This window comes from Xylona heveae, assembly GCF_001619985.1.
Source record: "Xylona heveae TC161 unplaced genomic scaffold L228scaffold_4, whole genome shotgun sequence".
NCBI classification, from domain to species: domain Eukaryota; kingdom Fungi; phylum Ascomycota; class Xylonomycetes; order Xylonales; family Xylonaceae; genus Xylona; species Xylona heveae.
This window is the reverse complement of record NW_017264196.1, coordinates 1936490-1950636: the sequence shown is the minus strand read 5'-3', so window position 1 is coordinate 1950636 and position 14147 is coordinate 1936490. Positions and strand designations below refer to the sequence as shown.

The following is a 14147-nucleotide window of genomic DNA, read 5'->3' as shown; positions in this document are numbered from 1 at the left end:
AAAAGGACCAATTGCCATGTTGAACACCTTGCCCAAACCGAAGAGACTGAGAAGTGGCAATCAAATGAATGAGCGAATAATTGAGCGACTAAGTGAGCGAATGACCAATATGGAGTTACTGAACTTTAGTACAATAAGTACAGTGGAGAAGTGGAGAAGAGGAAGGGGGGACAGAAGGAGAAGAAAAGGTGGGCACAAACAAACAAGTTTGGTTCTTTCCCGATTCGATTTGAGTCGTGGAGAAACCGACGCGAAAAAGGCGAGTCAGAAATACAAGACAAAGATTTGCGACTAAGGGCCGGCTCGAGGGGACGAGGTCGCGTCATGTCGTGCCTGCCACGCTTTTCATGCGCCTCAACCCTTTCTAGTCATAGTCGCGAGTTCATCCGTGTCACCTCCCGCCCAGACCCTCGAGGGTATCCTGTACGCACAGGTCTTGTTCCTTACCGCCTCCAAAACATGGCCTGTATCCATGTTCAATGGGCCACAGGATGCAGGCCATGAAAAGGCGGAGCGAGACCGAGGAAGTTTTTGCTCGTCAAGGTATAAATATACAAGGTAGACTCTGAAATACCTTATGAAAGTTTGTGCTGCACAATATATCAAAAATAAAAAACCCCATGGTGACCCCACACATGTCCCCACACGGACGGAGTATTCCATATCCTAATTCATCTCATCTCTCGTTCTGTCTCCGTTTTATTGCCATCTCTCGCTTTATTATAATATTCCGTACATGGCAATGAGCAGCATCTTCCGGTATAATATTTTCATTCCAACTGGAAAAACACGTTGGGATTATCCCCTTTTTACCCGATACAACCGACACGCGATGTGATAAAAACAGGAGGAGTTGATCGCATCGTACTTGTAGCTTAGCTTATCCAATACTATTCTATTGCTACTTTTGTCCCGTATACAGGTACTAGTAAACTAAAATCCATACGCATCTCACCATTGCTCGCCTGTCTCGACTCTTGTTCAACAACAGAAAGTCTAAGGCGTTACGCCCGTGCCAGCCCCCGCTCGCAGTAGCGCTAGTGTATAACATACTGTGTCGTACAGCACTATCCTCTACGCTCGTAGTAGTGTTCAGCCTACCCAGAAGAACTAATCTTTCTTTTCCCGATGAGGACTACTCGTGTATCATTATTGCTCTTTCCACTTCCAACTCAGCTGTGCTCGAGACACCATGCGAACTCGAGTCTCAATGTTCCCTTATCAAAAAAATAAAAAAAAGTCTCAGTGATTGTCTTACATCACTATTCAAGTAATATTGAAAACTTCAGCCATGATAGATGGCTTTCAGACAAAAACCACGACTTGTACATTGCGTACAGTGCTTTGTATTGGGCCAGGCAGATCCTGCTCCAGCTCCTCGCTTCCTCTGTCGTCCTCCGAGGGCTCGTAGAGGCGAAGGACGCGCCAGCGAGTGCACGTACCGAGGTACAGCCAAGAAAAGAGCGGTAAGACCCTGCTAAACGAAGACTAAATCTGACGGACGGGACGGGTATCGCTCTAAGGCGTTTAAGCGTATCGGTCGCGATGACGGGTGGATCACCCAGTACAGTACAGCGGTACCAGTACGTAAGCTACCTCGTTAACCGTCAGCTCTGGCTTCAGCATTGGAGGAATCGAGGTAATAACCCAACATTAAGGGCGGAGAGCGGGAAAGGCTGTAAAGGAGATGGTTCTTATCTGCACTCTTTTCCTTGTAAAGGTTTATAGTTGATCTATATCCTGAAGAAATATTCAGTACCTATGCTGGTAAAGAATCCCCTTCTAAGTTGCCAGCTGTTAGCTTACTGCCATGCTATATGCCTATGAAGATAATCATAGACGCACGTACAGAGAAAATACTGTTAATCCATCATCTTACAATATTAGGAGTTTGTTCAAACAGAATCTTGGTGTCTACCAGCAATGCACGTAGTTAAATTTAACATTAGCTATAACTCTACTTTGATCCCATCCACTTGATCTCGAATGAAAACACTTTATCACAGGCTCAAGCCCAATAAAGAATACAGCTAAAAGGCCTATATAGCTCTCTATTATTCAATCAGCTCTTTTTGATCTATTCTACTAAGATAATTCTACTCGTCCGGCAGGTCCTGGGCAGAAATATCAGAACTTGTACCCATCCTCTGAAGCACCCGGGCTGGTTCAAGACAGACAGCCTCATGATATTCATGGTCATATAAATCAAGGTGGCTACTAGGGAGTTGAAGGCCCTTTGAAGTATCATGATACCCATAGACATGTAAGGATGACAACCCCATGGCGACCTCTACAGCATCAAACACGTCCCTTACTCCAGAGGCATGAGCTTCGGCAGAGTTAGGACGAATACCTATAGTCCTCCCAAGCCCGCCATTTACGAATAGATGACTGCTTGTCTAAGATCAGATCTGAGGCTTAATGTTATTTGTGCGCTGAAGATCTGGCGTTGCATCGATTTCACCGCGGGTCTCTGCTTCGTGGTAATATAAATATTACCGAGATCTTAGTGTAATCATACTAGAGTATCATCCAGAGTTTCTCTGAGGCTTCACAGCGTAAGGCAGTAAGGAAGATTGATGCATCCTGGGGACTGTGATGTTTGATCAAAGCATAGAGGCTTCGGGTAGGAACCTGAAAGGATATGTAGTGCCATCCGAGTTGCTCTTTTGTAGGTTTCCGAGTTTGTGAAGCTCGTCGCCTCCCCGGTTGAGGTCAGAGATTGGGTGAAGAAGGAGAAGATACAAAAGTTCATCGTTAGTCTCAGCTGGATCCAACTCCTCTTTATCATCTTCCCCGGCAAAGAGCGCAAACACGTTGCCGCTTCAAAAACCCAGTGTCAAAGGCCTTCAAACGGGCTTGTCCGTTTTGAGCCAGACCATGGCCCTGGTTCCTTCGAACTTGTGCAATACGCAGCGGACAGCCAATAAGTCGACCAGCCTCTTCATTGTTGTTCCTCCAAGGCCAGCTGCCTCGTCTGAAGGAAGCCTTGAGTGTTTTACAGACTGTGCGAGGCGCTCAGAGGGGTTTCCATCATATTCCCAACGCTTGGAACGTATCAGAGTCCTTTGCCTGTTCCTCGTCAGTTCGTGCAGCATTGCTGGTGGTGCCCTGGATATCAGAGGCTATCTGGCCACGATGACGAGAGAGAGACGACTGCGACGTCGCTGCTGACGCCATTGGCCCAGCCAAACATGGTGAAGTCGACAGCTCTCCGTACTGTACCTGAGTTTAAGCTCAGGGTCCGGATCAGGGCTTGAGTGGCCGTCCCATAGATAAGCTGTGCCTCAACTAAGCAAGTTAGTCGACCATAACTACTCGTAGTATAACAAACCTTCCGAGGATTGTTCCGGGGGAGATAAGAGCCACGCGACTCCACAAGCCAGTGCAGCCACCGGTTCAATTCAACCGCCATGAACCCCCTTTAGTTCATTGTTAGGGTTCCATCGGACCCGAATGGGCGCAGGTTCTCTGTCGAGTTCCAGAATGACCTCTACACCTTCCGTGCCAACGGGACCGGCTACGTGTTTTCCGGAGGCGACGAGGTCGGTACTGAACCTCTAAACGCCCTCGTGGTTTTTGCGAGTCCATCTCTCCCGCAGGACGTGATTCCTCCTATGCACGGGCCAGATACTCATGTTATGAAGCCTGGCCCGATAAACAATGGAGACTGGGGCTCGAAGCCCATTCTCTATTTCCCTCCTGGGGTATACTATATGAACCAAAACACCGCTGGACAGTCGGGCAAGCTAGGTTCAAACCATATGGTCCTGGATCCGAAAACCTACTGGGTATACCTCGCCCCAGGGGCGTATGTCAAAGGTGCGATTGAGTATACCACCCATGCCTCTTACTTCTACGCCACTGGACACGGTATTTTGTCTGGTGAGAACTACGTCTCTCAAGCCAATGTGGACGAGAACTACGACTGCATAAAGAGCGATGCGACAAGCCTCCGGATGTGGTGGCACAACGATATTCAAGCTGGCCAGAAGTGGTTCTGCCATGGGCCAACCATCACTGCGCCGCCATTCAATACTATGGATTTCCTCCCGGAAGACGCCGCCATCAGCAGCGAGATCATTGACTATAAGCAAGTTGGAGCGTTCTTCGGTCAGACTGATGGTCCAGAGCTCTACCCGAATAGCACTGTTCGAAACGTCTTTTGGCACGTCAATGACGACGCCCTCAAGGTATACCATAGTGGCGCTTCGGTCATCAACACCACTATCTGGAAGTGCCTGAATGACCCCATTATCCAGATGGGCTGGAGCACTCGAAATATTAGCGGGATAGTCATCGATACACTCAACGTGATTCACACACGCTATCTCGGTCCCTATATGATCGTGCCCCCGGCCATCATTGGCGCATCCCCATTCTATGCAGATGGATTAACCCCAGACCCAAATCAGGCCATCAGTCTGAAAGTCTCGAATGTGGTCTGTGAAGGGCTCTGTCCTTTGCTGATCCGAATCACGCCTTTACAAAGCTACCGGGATTTCATCGTCGAGAATGTGGCCTTCCCAGACGGTTTGCTGAACAACAGCCTAGATATCGGTCAGAGTGAGATTCCAGCTGCTCCTGGTGTAGTCATGGACCTTCACATTTCGAACTGGACTGTGGGAGGGGAGCAAGTCACCATGGACAATTTCCAGTCCAACAACCTCGGGCAGATGAATATTAGTGACACTTATTGGGGCGAGTGGAGTATTACTCCGTGATTAAGTCCTCTCCTAGTGAGGCTCGCGGCTCGCGGATTCAAGTAATATATTTTGTAGCTTACCTTTCTTACTTGTAGATGTAGCTAGGCTGCTAGGGCCTCGAAAATTTCAATGAATATATATTCGTAGAATCGTACTAGTTATTCATCTTTACTTCCTACAATTCCTGCCTCGTCGTCATGTTTCCAAGAATGAGGGAGTAGTTTAAATCCTTTATTTTTATTCTTATTCTAATTTTTATTCTAATTTTTATTTTCTTTTTATTTTCGTATTATTTTATTTATTTCTTTCCCGCCCTTGAGACCTAGCATTTTCGTCTTGTCTTGGTATTTCATATTGACCTTATGAATGGTGGTCGTCACGTCGTATAAACATGTCTACCTTATTCAGGAGGCCGTCTAGAGCATATCCCGCAAGGCCGGAAGTCTTTCGAGATATCTCGAGGTCAGTTGGATAGTCATAGCCAACTTATCAGTATTTGCGGTTCATTACCTTAAGAAGCTGGTGATCTGTAACGTCTCCCCTTCAGGGTTTCAGGGCTTAAATTATCTACCTTAGGTAAGTTACCCAGTATACAGTGTAAATACTGTAGTGGACGTCTTTACTCGCTCAGGTCCAACTTAATTATAATAGCAGTACCCCGAAGTACACTACAGAGTACAGCACGGGTCAACTGCCCGGTGGCAACACGGTCTGTCTCCCGCTACAGCGAGGCACCTTGGCCTACAAACGATCCACGATTCCACAGTGTCGATCAGTCGAGCAGTCGATCATCCCTCTTTCCCCCGCCCTCGCCCCCTTCCACGTCGAAAAATCAACAAACCCTACTACGTGCTACTGTACGTATAACTCCGGCCACAATACGCAATTTGCTCCATGACATTGACAGTAACGAACTCCGTAACATCAAATTTACCATGGATGATCACACGGAAAAATTAAACGCACCACCTCCGCATTTTCCCCATCCTTTTTTTTTCTCTCCTAAAAAGAATAAAAAAATAAAAAAATAAAATAAATGTCCATGTCCATGTCCATGTACGAAGCAATTCCCAGCAGTGCGGATCCGCATTACACTGCATTGCATCTCCTTCTGGGAGGGCACGGACTTCTGCCCCATTAGAGAAATCAGGTCCGGCGTAAGGGCTCCCGAACTGCGTACGACAGTATTATACCAAGTCACTTAACGTACAGAAAGCCCATCTGGGTGGACCGTGGGACCATGGGTCGCAGTGACCTGAGTGCTGGTCGCCGGGCCGCTAAAAAGTCGGTGTGTCACTGCTGCAGTGCTGTACTACGGTTACGGTGTACAATGATAATAACAAAGCTACAAAACAGTAAGTTAACTTAACTCATACTCTGTACTCCGCCTACCTACCGTACGTAGGGCACAGGAAGAGTGAGCGACACGGCATGACACAGACACGACGTATGATCTGATCCGCCTTTCTACAATTGTCAATTACCCTCTTTTTGTGGTGGAGGAGTCCCATCTGACACGGCTGTCGAGAGGCATTGCATTATATCCTGAACCTTTGGGAAAAAAAAATTTTACGAGACACGTTTAAGAAGCAGAGCAATAATCAAAATAAAATGAGAAAAAAAAAAAAAAAAAAAAAAAAAAAAAAAAAAAAAAAAAAAAAAAAAAAAAAAAAGGAAAAGAAAATGCGTAAAGGAGCATGTTTCATCCGCTGGAAGTAACCCATAGGCCCACTTTCTTCAATGATACGTACAAGTCCGAGGGGTCTAGACGAGATGCTCAAATACTTCTACTTCGCAGAATAGGAAAAGAGCTTTATGATAAGAGAAGACATGAATGATCAATTTGCGTATGAGTCAAGTGGAATAATTGTCTTGTTAGAGCAGAGCATCGATGATGTAGTTTTCTAAGCTAAATCACATGTCATTCGAGGCATGTCCATTCAATAAAACAAGGTGGAAAGAAGAATAGATAATATAAAACGGAAAATAAAGAGAGACAAGAGCGCATCAGGCACAAGAGGAAATTTCAGAGTATCACATTAATCGTGTAAATGCATGTGCCGATCCCAAGACTCCATGCCAATTTTCGGTTGCAACAATTCCGACAGCTTGACGGGAAGAAGGAAAAGGGAACAAGATTGTGTGGCCATCATTCAGAAAAATTCTTCAATCTTGGCAGAAAATCCTGCAGTTTCAGGACTATCATTAAGACAGTGTCTAATCTTCATGCACAGGACGTCGCATGCTTAATCTGCCTTGACCTTCCGATGTTGACCGTACATCACTTCACCATTTAAAAATCCCAGAAATTCTTGTCGGCTTGTTGCTTCGTCGCGCCAGGGAACCGTCGAGTTGTAGGCACTGGTCCCGATACTTTTTCAGAATCGCTCTCTTCTCCAAATGCCCAGCTACGGGTTCCTTTGCGTCCACCCATTCCGTCTCCTCCAGTCTTGATCCCGCGATGGGTGACATTTTCCTTTTGTGCGCCCATCGCATCTGGAGACTGGTCGTACAAACCCCAGTTGGCAGTCATCATCTTGACGGCTTTTTTATGATCCTCGGGAGCGGGCTTCGTCTTCTCCGCCCCGAGATCGGGTGAACGATCATACGAGTCCCAGTTTGACATCATCATCTTGACCGCCTTCTTCCGATCCTCAGGCACGGGCTTCGTTTCCGCGTCAGCCTTATCACCCGCGGCAGGTGAGAAATCGGCAAGACTAAAGTGCGGGTCGAAGATTTTGTTACGATTGATGTTTGTTACATTTCCCAGGGGTTTATCTGGGTGGGCGGCTTCCTGCGGCGGATGGTCCTCGTCCCCGAACAAATTATTCTTGTACAATCCAAGTCCGGCATTATGGCTGGCACCCCTCGGCGGTCCCGTCGGGCGTTTTGCACCCTGAGGGGTACCGTCGTCTTGAAACTCAAAATGCTTCTCTGCGTCACGTCTGGGCTTGGCCGCCTTGGTGCCGTCTTTCACTGGGGTGACAACATAATCGCCATCCTCCTCACTCCAGCCAAAGTGACGAACCTCATGAGCGCGGACCTTGGTGCGCACCTTTTCCGGAGTATCAAAATCTTCAAAGTCCCACTGCGAGCCGTGCTTGTCGGACTTTGAGCGCACTGGTGCTTGTTTGGAGGGCTCTGCATGCTCGTCCTCTCCATCGCCAAAGGTAAAGTGCTCGTACCGCTTGGGATTCGGCCGGTATAATCGCTCGGACGCTTTGACAGATTTCTCTGCTGGTGAAAGTTCGGCATCAAACAGTCGAGAAGGCTGAAAGTTTTTGCCAGTGTTGCCTCCTTTTGGTGCGATGGAGCTTCCAGGTCGGCGTTCGGGCGAGTTCACTGAGGGGCTGGGCGAGTAAACTACCTCCTGCTCAGCGAACAAATCGTGATACTCTCGCGGTGGTGGCTTCGCCGAAGCTCTCGGGAGAACGGGAGCAGGACGAGATGGAGTAGGCTCGGGGTCGTCGACTGGCTCAAACAGGGAAAGACTGGCGTGAGGGTCTTTGGTCGCAGTGATCTTGCTTGGTGATTGAGGACGGCCATTAGCCATCGCGCTTGCTGGGTCAGTCTTGAAAGCATTATGTGCCAAAGAGTGTTCATTCCCAACAGATTTGGTGCTGCTGTTTATCAAGCGAAGCTGTTCCAGACCGTCATGGAGAGGCCAGTTCCGGCCACGAGAGCCAATGACATCTACAGATTTGAGCAGCGCGCCTTGATCCCAGTGAAGGCGAATCTGAGAAATTTTCCCTTGTGGATCAAAAAGGACAATATGAATCTATGGGCAATGTCAATTTAGTCTGTACATGGTCAAGAAATAGGAAATTGGACTGCTCACAATGGGGATTGTAACGGTTCTATCGGCAAGGAAATTGTCATCCAGGCCGGGCAAGTATGCTCCTCCGCCTTTAATAAACTCGAGGGTGGTCTCGACGTCGAGGCAGAGGGCATCTTGGCTCTCAATTGCGTTTACAACCTTCTCATTCTTCTTCCTGAGCAGCTTCTGCTGCGAAGATAAATGTTTCAGAATAGAAGACGGCTCGTTGATGGTAGTCAAGGTTGGGATATAGTTAATTGCGGCCTTCTCAGACAACCCAGCAGCCGCTGGGTCTGCCAGGAAGCTCTGATACGCGGCCTTGAGCGACATGATGGCGATGGCGTCGAATAGTTCTCAGCCAATCTGACACTGTCTATGATTGCGTAGTGTCAGCCTTTCTGAATCCACGCCCAAGTCTCCGATGCCACGGGTTGAAAGTGTACCTCGGAAGCCAATGGATAGGCCCAAGATGATAAACCTAAGGAACGAGGATTAGGAGCTTACGTAGATGGTGAAACACAAGAGCAAGCAGCAAGCCTGTCAAAACTCCCGCCGCTTGGTGCTCTTTAGTGAAGGTCAAATCTTGTTGTTCGGCACGTCGTTTGTTTTGAGACTCAAGCGATGACGAGGGATGGTCACAACTTGTTAAACTTGAACGGAAAATGATGGAAGCCTTTCGACTCTGGAAAATAAACACTCCGGTCAAGGATCACTTTGAGACGGAAGTTGAAGCAAGCCAATAAATCAGTGGCGTGGCCGGTGTTTCAAGAGAGAGAGGGGCCAGATGATTACGACCTACCTAGAGTGCACTGTCACCCTGGGGGGTTCTCGTCCCTGTTTGTTTTGCTCCTTCCTTACCCGGCGAACGCGCACCCTCTGCCCAAACACCATCGATTCACTAATCTCAAAAAGCACGACATTTATCTAGGTATCTACTACTGATGAATTCTTCGAATGCAGGGAGACTGAACCAACATGCATTACGGCAAGTATTGCAAGCTACCACACTCTGCAGGGCATCCTGTGGGGCAGTGGACAGTCAAGGGTTCATGCTATTTCGTCCAGGGTCTAATCGGACTTAAGCGGGGGATCAACCGAGAAGACGATCGGTTCGCCTCGGTCGATCAAAACCCTCCACTGAACGATTGTAGATACTGTACGACTGTAGACCATGATGATATCAAGAATACCCTCTACAACCTCTTAAAACCCCCCAATTCAAATACAGTATATATAGCAACGATAAGATATGTAATAAGCAAAAATGTGACGTCAATAATTCGCATGTCATATTCATAAATCCATGCATCTCTGTGTGCCAATGTCCTCTTTTCGACCTCGAAACCCCATTTAGCAAAGGAAAAGTCATCAGGGAAAAGAACAAAAGAAGTATGGCTGTAACCCCATAGCTGAGCATGAAACGACAATGGAGATATCAAGAACCAAAATCCAGTGGCGCATGCGCCTTGTTGAGAAGGAAGGGGAAAAAAGGGTTTCTTCCACGTTGAATTGAAATATTATTAAACTTGCTGCAGAAGGGTCGAAGTATAAACAAAGGGATTCATCATTGGCAAGAACAAAATTTTAAGCTATACCATTCAAGCGAGTAAGCCAACATAGATCAAAGTAAAAGAAAAGTGCTATCGTATCGTATTCCCATGGCGCCGTATCCTATTTGCATTTCATCCATGTCCCTTCCATTAGTAGATCCGAAATGTTATCGTGACATGGTATCTGGTATCTCAAAAGTCGACTTGAACTGAAAAAGAGGTACATCAAATCTGTGGGTTTCGCTTTGCATTCCAGTCAACGCGAATTGCACAATCATCTTCAACGCTAGCTCGCTCCGGACGAAGGATTCATTCCCGAGAACCCGGTTCCCGTGCCAGCGGGGGCAGAAGTGAAGCTTAAATTTGAACCTCCAGCTTGTGAGGCGGCTGGATGGTGAGTTTGCGGCTCCGGTTGAGAAAGTGATGGTTGATGCGTTGTGGAAGGCGACCGCAACGGGTCAAACCCCATGTCAGCTGAAGATACAGATAACGTCATGTCAAAATTGTTCCCTGACCAAAAGGGGTTCATGTTCGGATCGAGGCTGTTGTTTTGTATGTATGAATCCCAAGCATCCTGAAATATAATTGTCAGCATAGTTCAAAAGCACGGGCTTGTTACTTTTACAAAAGCGACTCCGTTGGGCAATATGCTAGATGAACGAACACGCAGACAGTGGATACTTACCCAGTCAAGATTCGGTGCGGAGAAATCCATTGCTGCTGTCGGTGCTATGCCGCTACCGAAGAGGGAGAATGGACTTGGTGCGCTCGCTGCTACTCCCGTCGATGTATCCAATCCACTTGTTGGTGCGCTGCTGCTTGAGCTAGTTACTGGTGGGTCTAGTGACATTTGAGGCGCCAAATCTGTCAGGCTCGAATTTGCATTGCCAACTGGGTTGGTCGTTGGGGTAGCATCCGTAATATTTACATCGCCCAGTGTTGGAGGATAATAAGCACGGTCAAATATGGCTCCAGAGTTCGGAGTCATCCCACCCGCGCTCAGCATGCCCAAGGTCATGGCAGCGGAATGTTCAGGTTTGGGGTCTTCCCGAGAATATGCAAAAGTTCCATCTGTGACAGGGAAGCTGCCACCGCCTGGATACGTGCTTCCTCGCATGGCCGGTGATGGTTGCGAGGGCGGAGTTGGAGGTACACCAGCTCGGTCTTGGCGAAGTTTATCAATCATAACCGACAATAACCCTGAGGCCTTGTACGCCTCGACAGAACGTTCTTTGAGACCATCCCAAATAGCCTTAGAAGTTTCAAGCGCCTGAATCATATCCGGTCGCCGTTCAAGCCCCCACGTGTAGAAGTCAGCGGAGGTGCCATTAGGGCTCTTGACCTCGGTGCCATGGTACAGATCCAAGCAGACGATCATTGCTGCCATGATAAAATCATGTGCTGTGAGAGACGACGCGAACCATTCCACGCCTCGTAGCCGGCCCTGTGGTCGAGACTCGGTATGTAGCACAGTCTGGTGATGCAACAATTCCATGGCTGAATCGACGCACGTGCGACGCGAATGCGCGTATCGAGGATTTTCTCGAGCCCGAGCGAGGAATTTCCTGTGAAGCACACACTGGCCTTTATTGTACAGGAAGTCCAGGCTAAATCGCTGCATTATGACACTAGGTGGATCACGACCCATTTCAGTCATCGGTCGAAGCTGAAGATGAGGTGGAATCATCGCGTACGCCGCGCGCAGCTCATTGTCAAGCCGCATCACCTCATCGTACGAGCAAAGGGACCGTGTATGTAGGTGGCCAACAATTTTGCCAAAAGCAAAGGAAAGCCGAGCTTTGCTAATCATATATGCCACCGGTGTCGACTCAGATCCCGGTCTTGGCGGCGGCAGCACCTTGGTATCCTCGTCGAAGTCGTCATCGTAATAATTTTGCGGCAGCTGCGTATCACTGTCCTCTTTCCGGATCATGTTTGGTAGACTCATCTGAAAAGAGAACAAAATATCCATCATTCGAATATATGTCCAAACGCGACGCCTCATCTCCACTTGAAAAGGTGTCACATTGGGATAATGCGAGGGATCGCGGTGGTAGCCTTGACGCATTGCCAGTCGTACAATCATACCCACCATTGCCCAAACGCCTACTTCCGCTTCCCGGCTTCTGGTGAACTCTCCCTGGATGTAGAGAATCATTGTCTCCAAGGTGTAGTTCACGGGCATAGTAAAATCCGAAAGCACCAAGCACTGACACGTCAGGGTCCGGTAAAGGTTCGCAAGCTCTACGCTCCGGAACCGAAATTCTTGTGGCTCGTCGCCAATCCGAGTATATGACTGCATCGCCAGGCGCATTATAGCGTAAAGCAATCCAATCCATATATCGTTCGCTTGTCGAAGGTCAGACCAGTATTGTTCAAGCTTATGGAAGAGTCAGTGATTGCTCATATCTCGTACTGTTCCCAAACGGTCCCAGTCCAGGGCCACCCGACTCACCTGCTTTCGAAAGAGCGGCGCATGTATGATATCTTGCTAAAGGTTAGTTTGACAGGAGTCAAGGAGCAAGAGAGAAAGATTCTTACGAAGAGCTGGATCGTATGAGGTAAAGTACCTCTCCACCAATTTATCTACCATCGGCTTTTTTGGAATCGCAGCAAGTATTTCTGCTCGGTTTGGCGGCCTTGTCGCACCGAAGACAAAAGGATAAGGATTCATATCGCTCGACACCTTGGATTGGTGCAGTCGGTCACTTTGCTCGGCAATTTGCCTTTTATGATTGGAAAAAAAGTTCTTCACCTCAGCAATCTGTGCAAAACAAATAACGTTAATGAGTCATGCTTTTGATGTTTCGCTGAGTAAATGGAGGCCAACGCGTACATCGATGAGAAGTGAAGCCCAGTGCTCATCACTGAAATATGTGGATTTGTTGTTTTCCACCTTTAATATTCCAAATGAACGAGCAACCTGATCGGTCTCACTCTCTTCCTCTTCATTTTCACCATGATCCATATCCTCTTCGTCATTGCCTTGTGATTGTTCAGGTGACGTCGTACTCGCGTGGGTTGATATTGCTGCAGTGGCTGCTGCCGGACCTGCAGATTGACTGCCGTTGGTCATCAGTGAAAGAACTAGGCCTTCTAAACGGTCAATACGATTTTGCATCTCGTCTGGAGAGTTAGCATAGTCATGACTTGACTGATTTCGCTTCCTAGCCCCCGCAGCGGCATAACTACATGATTCCGCGTCGCCCCTCTTTACACAATTCTCGCAAGGATGTGCCCGGTTGCACTTGAGCCTAGACAGATTATTAGCTGATTTCAAACAGCAGCAAAGTCATTGTTGCGTTCTAGACGCGATAGCAACGGGAGAGCATATACTTTCGATGTCTGCAAGGCCCGCAGGAAAGAGGCACTCGATTCCTCTTTCGTACAACCCGGTAGTGAACGTCAGGGGAGTGGCTCCCTCCACTTGACGGCGTGGTCGAGGGAGGCGTGGGAGGCATAACGAGTGCAGTGAAAGTCGGAGAAATAAAGGATTTAGCGGGTGCTCAAGCTGGGGGCGCGATCGGCGGGACCAGGCGTCGATATAAAGCAACCCAATATGGTGCAATTCTGCGCTTATGGTGCCGGATCCTTTAGGAACTTCCCAATAAGCTCCAAAGGCTGTTCAGTGCAGGTATCTTCCTTTGCGTCTGTCAAAGGATTTGGATTGGCTCTCTTCGAAGCTGGGGTGGGGTAAATGGTGCGATCAATCAAAGGACAGCCTTGCACCGGGGTGACAACATTCCCTGGTTCCAATGGTGGCTCGCCACACAACTGGCTCCCTGGGTCGCCTTTGTATTTGTCCAAGCGTTCCCAGTAGAGAAGAGAACAGAGCTCAGATACTCCGTTATTTGGGTTGGTCGAATCAAAGTTTCACCAGAAGCTCGTCCAGGATCGATCAGATCTACGGGACGCGCTACTCCTCTTCGAAAGCCTAGCGGTATCCCAACTCCACACTGTCTTATCGCAAAATGCAAGGAAGAAGTGGCGATGTACCTCTATGGAAGGAAGCGGTCAGGAATCTTTACGTCCCCCACGTGGCGAATTCGAAATGGAAATTTGATGTGATCGAAC

At 48.1% G+C, this 14147-nt stretch overlaps 4 protein-coding genes across 4 annotated transcripts; 2 read left to right on the top strand and 2 right to left on the bottom strand.

Moving 5' to 3' along the window:
- The first annotated feature begins 2703 nt into the window (after nucleotides 1-2703).
- Nucleotides 2704-4826, top strand: L228DRAFT_260538 (glycoside hydrolase family 49 protein). Its single transcript, XM_018334269.1, has 2 exons — nucleotides 2704-3081; nucleotides 3429-4826. The coding sequence occupies exons 1-2, from the start codon at nucleotides 2881-2883 to the stop codon at nucleotides 4722-4724; spliced, it is 1497 nt and encodes a 498-aa protein (XP_018189326.1). The 5' UTR covers nucleotides 2704-2880; the 3' UTR covers nucleotides 4725-4826.
- A 271-nt stretch (nucleotides 4827-5097) lies between these two features.
- Nucleotides 5098-6164, top strand: L228DRAFT_238292 (hypothetical protein; the record flags this gene model as incomplete). The annotated part of the gene is made up of 6 exons (XM_018331032.1): nucleotides 5098-5168; nucleotides 5254-5282; nucleotides 5388-5563; nucleotides 5848-5994; nucleotides 6052-6061; nucleotides 6112-6164. The coding sequence occupies 6 exons, from the start codon at nucleotides 5098-5100 to the stop codon at nucleotides 6162-6164; spliced, it is 486 nt and encodes a 161-aa protein (XP_018189325.1).
- Nucleotides 6165-6999: 835 nt separating this feature from the next.
- On the bottom strand, nucleotides 7000-8853 carry L228DRAFT_238291 (hypothetical protein; the record flags this gene model as incomplete). Its single annotated transcript, XM_018331031.1, has 2 exons — nucleotides 7000-8484; nucleotides 8545-8853. The coding sequence occupies 2 exons, from the start codon at nucleotides 8851-8853 to the stop codon at nucleotides 7000-7002; spliced, it is 1794 nt and encodes a 597-aa protein (XP_018189324.1).
- A 1296-nt stretch (nucleotides 8854-10149) lies between these two features.
- Nucleotides 10150-13681, bottom strand: L228DRAFT_123650 (hypothetical protein). Its single transcript, XM_018329025.1, has 6 exons — nucleotides 13410-13681; nucleotides 12910-13327; nucleotides 12615-12837; nucleotides 12529-12560; nucleotides 10759-12453; nucleotides 10150-10647 (listed from the first exon to the last, which is right to left on the bottom strand). The coding sequence occupies exons 1-6, from the start codon at nucleotides 13532-13534 to the stop codon at nucleotides 10360-10362; spliced, it is 2781 nt and encodes a 926-aa protein (XP_018189323.1). The 5' UTR covers nucleotides 13535-13681; the 3' UTR covers nucleotides 10150-10359.
- Nucleotides 13682-14147: the final 466 nt, after the last annotated feature.

Bases quoted from the DNA above. Each gene is read 5' to 3' on its own strand.
- L228DRAFT_123650 (XM_018329025.1), bottom strand. From the start codon at position 13,534: ATGCCTCCCACGCCTCCCTCGACCACGCCGTCAAGTGGAGGGAGCCAC. The intron at 12,838-12,909 runs GTACGCGTTGGC...TGTTTTGCACAG, and splicing joins GGGCTTCACTTCTCATCGAT to ATTGCTGAGGTGAAGAACTT. The intron at 12,454-12,528 runs GTGAGTCGGGTG...CTCTTCCATAAG, and splicing joins CGCCGCTCTTTCGAAAGCAG to CTTGAACAATACTGGTCTGA.
- L228DRAFT_260538 (XM_018334269.1), top strand. From the start codon at position 2,881: ATGGCCCTGGTTCCTTCGAACTTGTGCAATACGCAGCGGACAGCCAAT. The intron at 3,082-3,428 runs GTCAGTTCGTGC...AACCCCCTTTAG, and splicing joins GAGTCCTTTGCCTGTTCCTC to TTCATTGTTAGGGTTCCATC.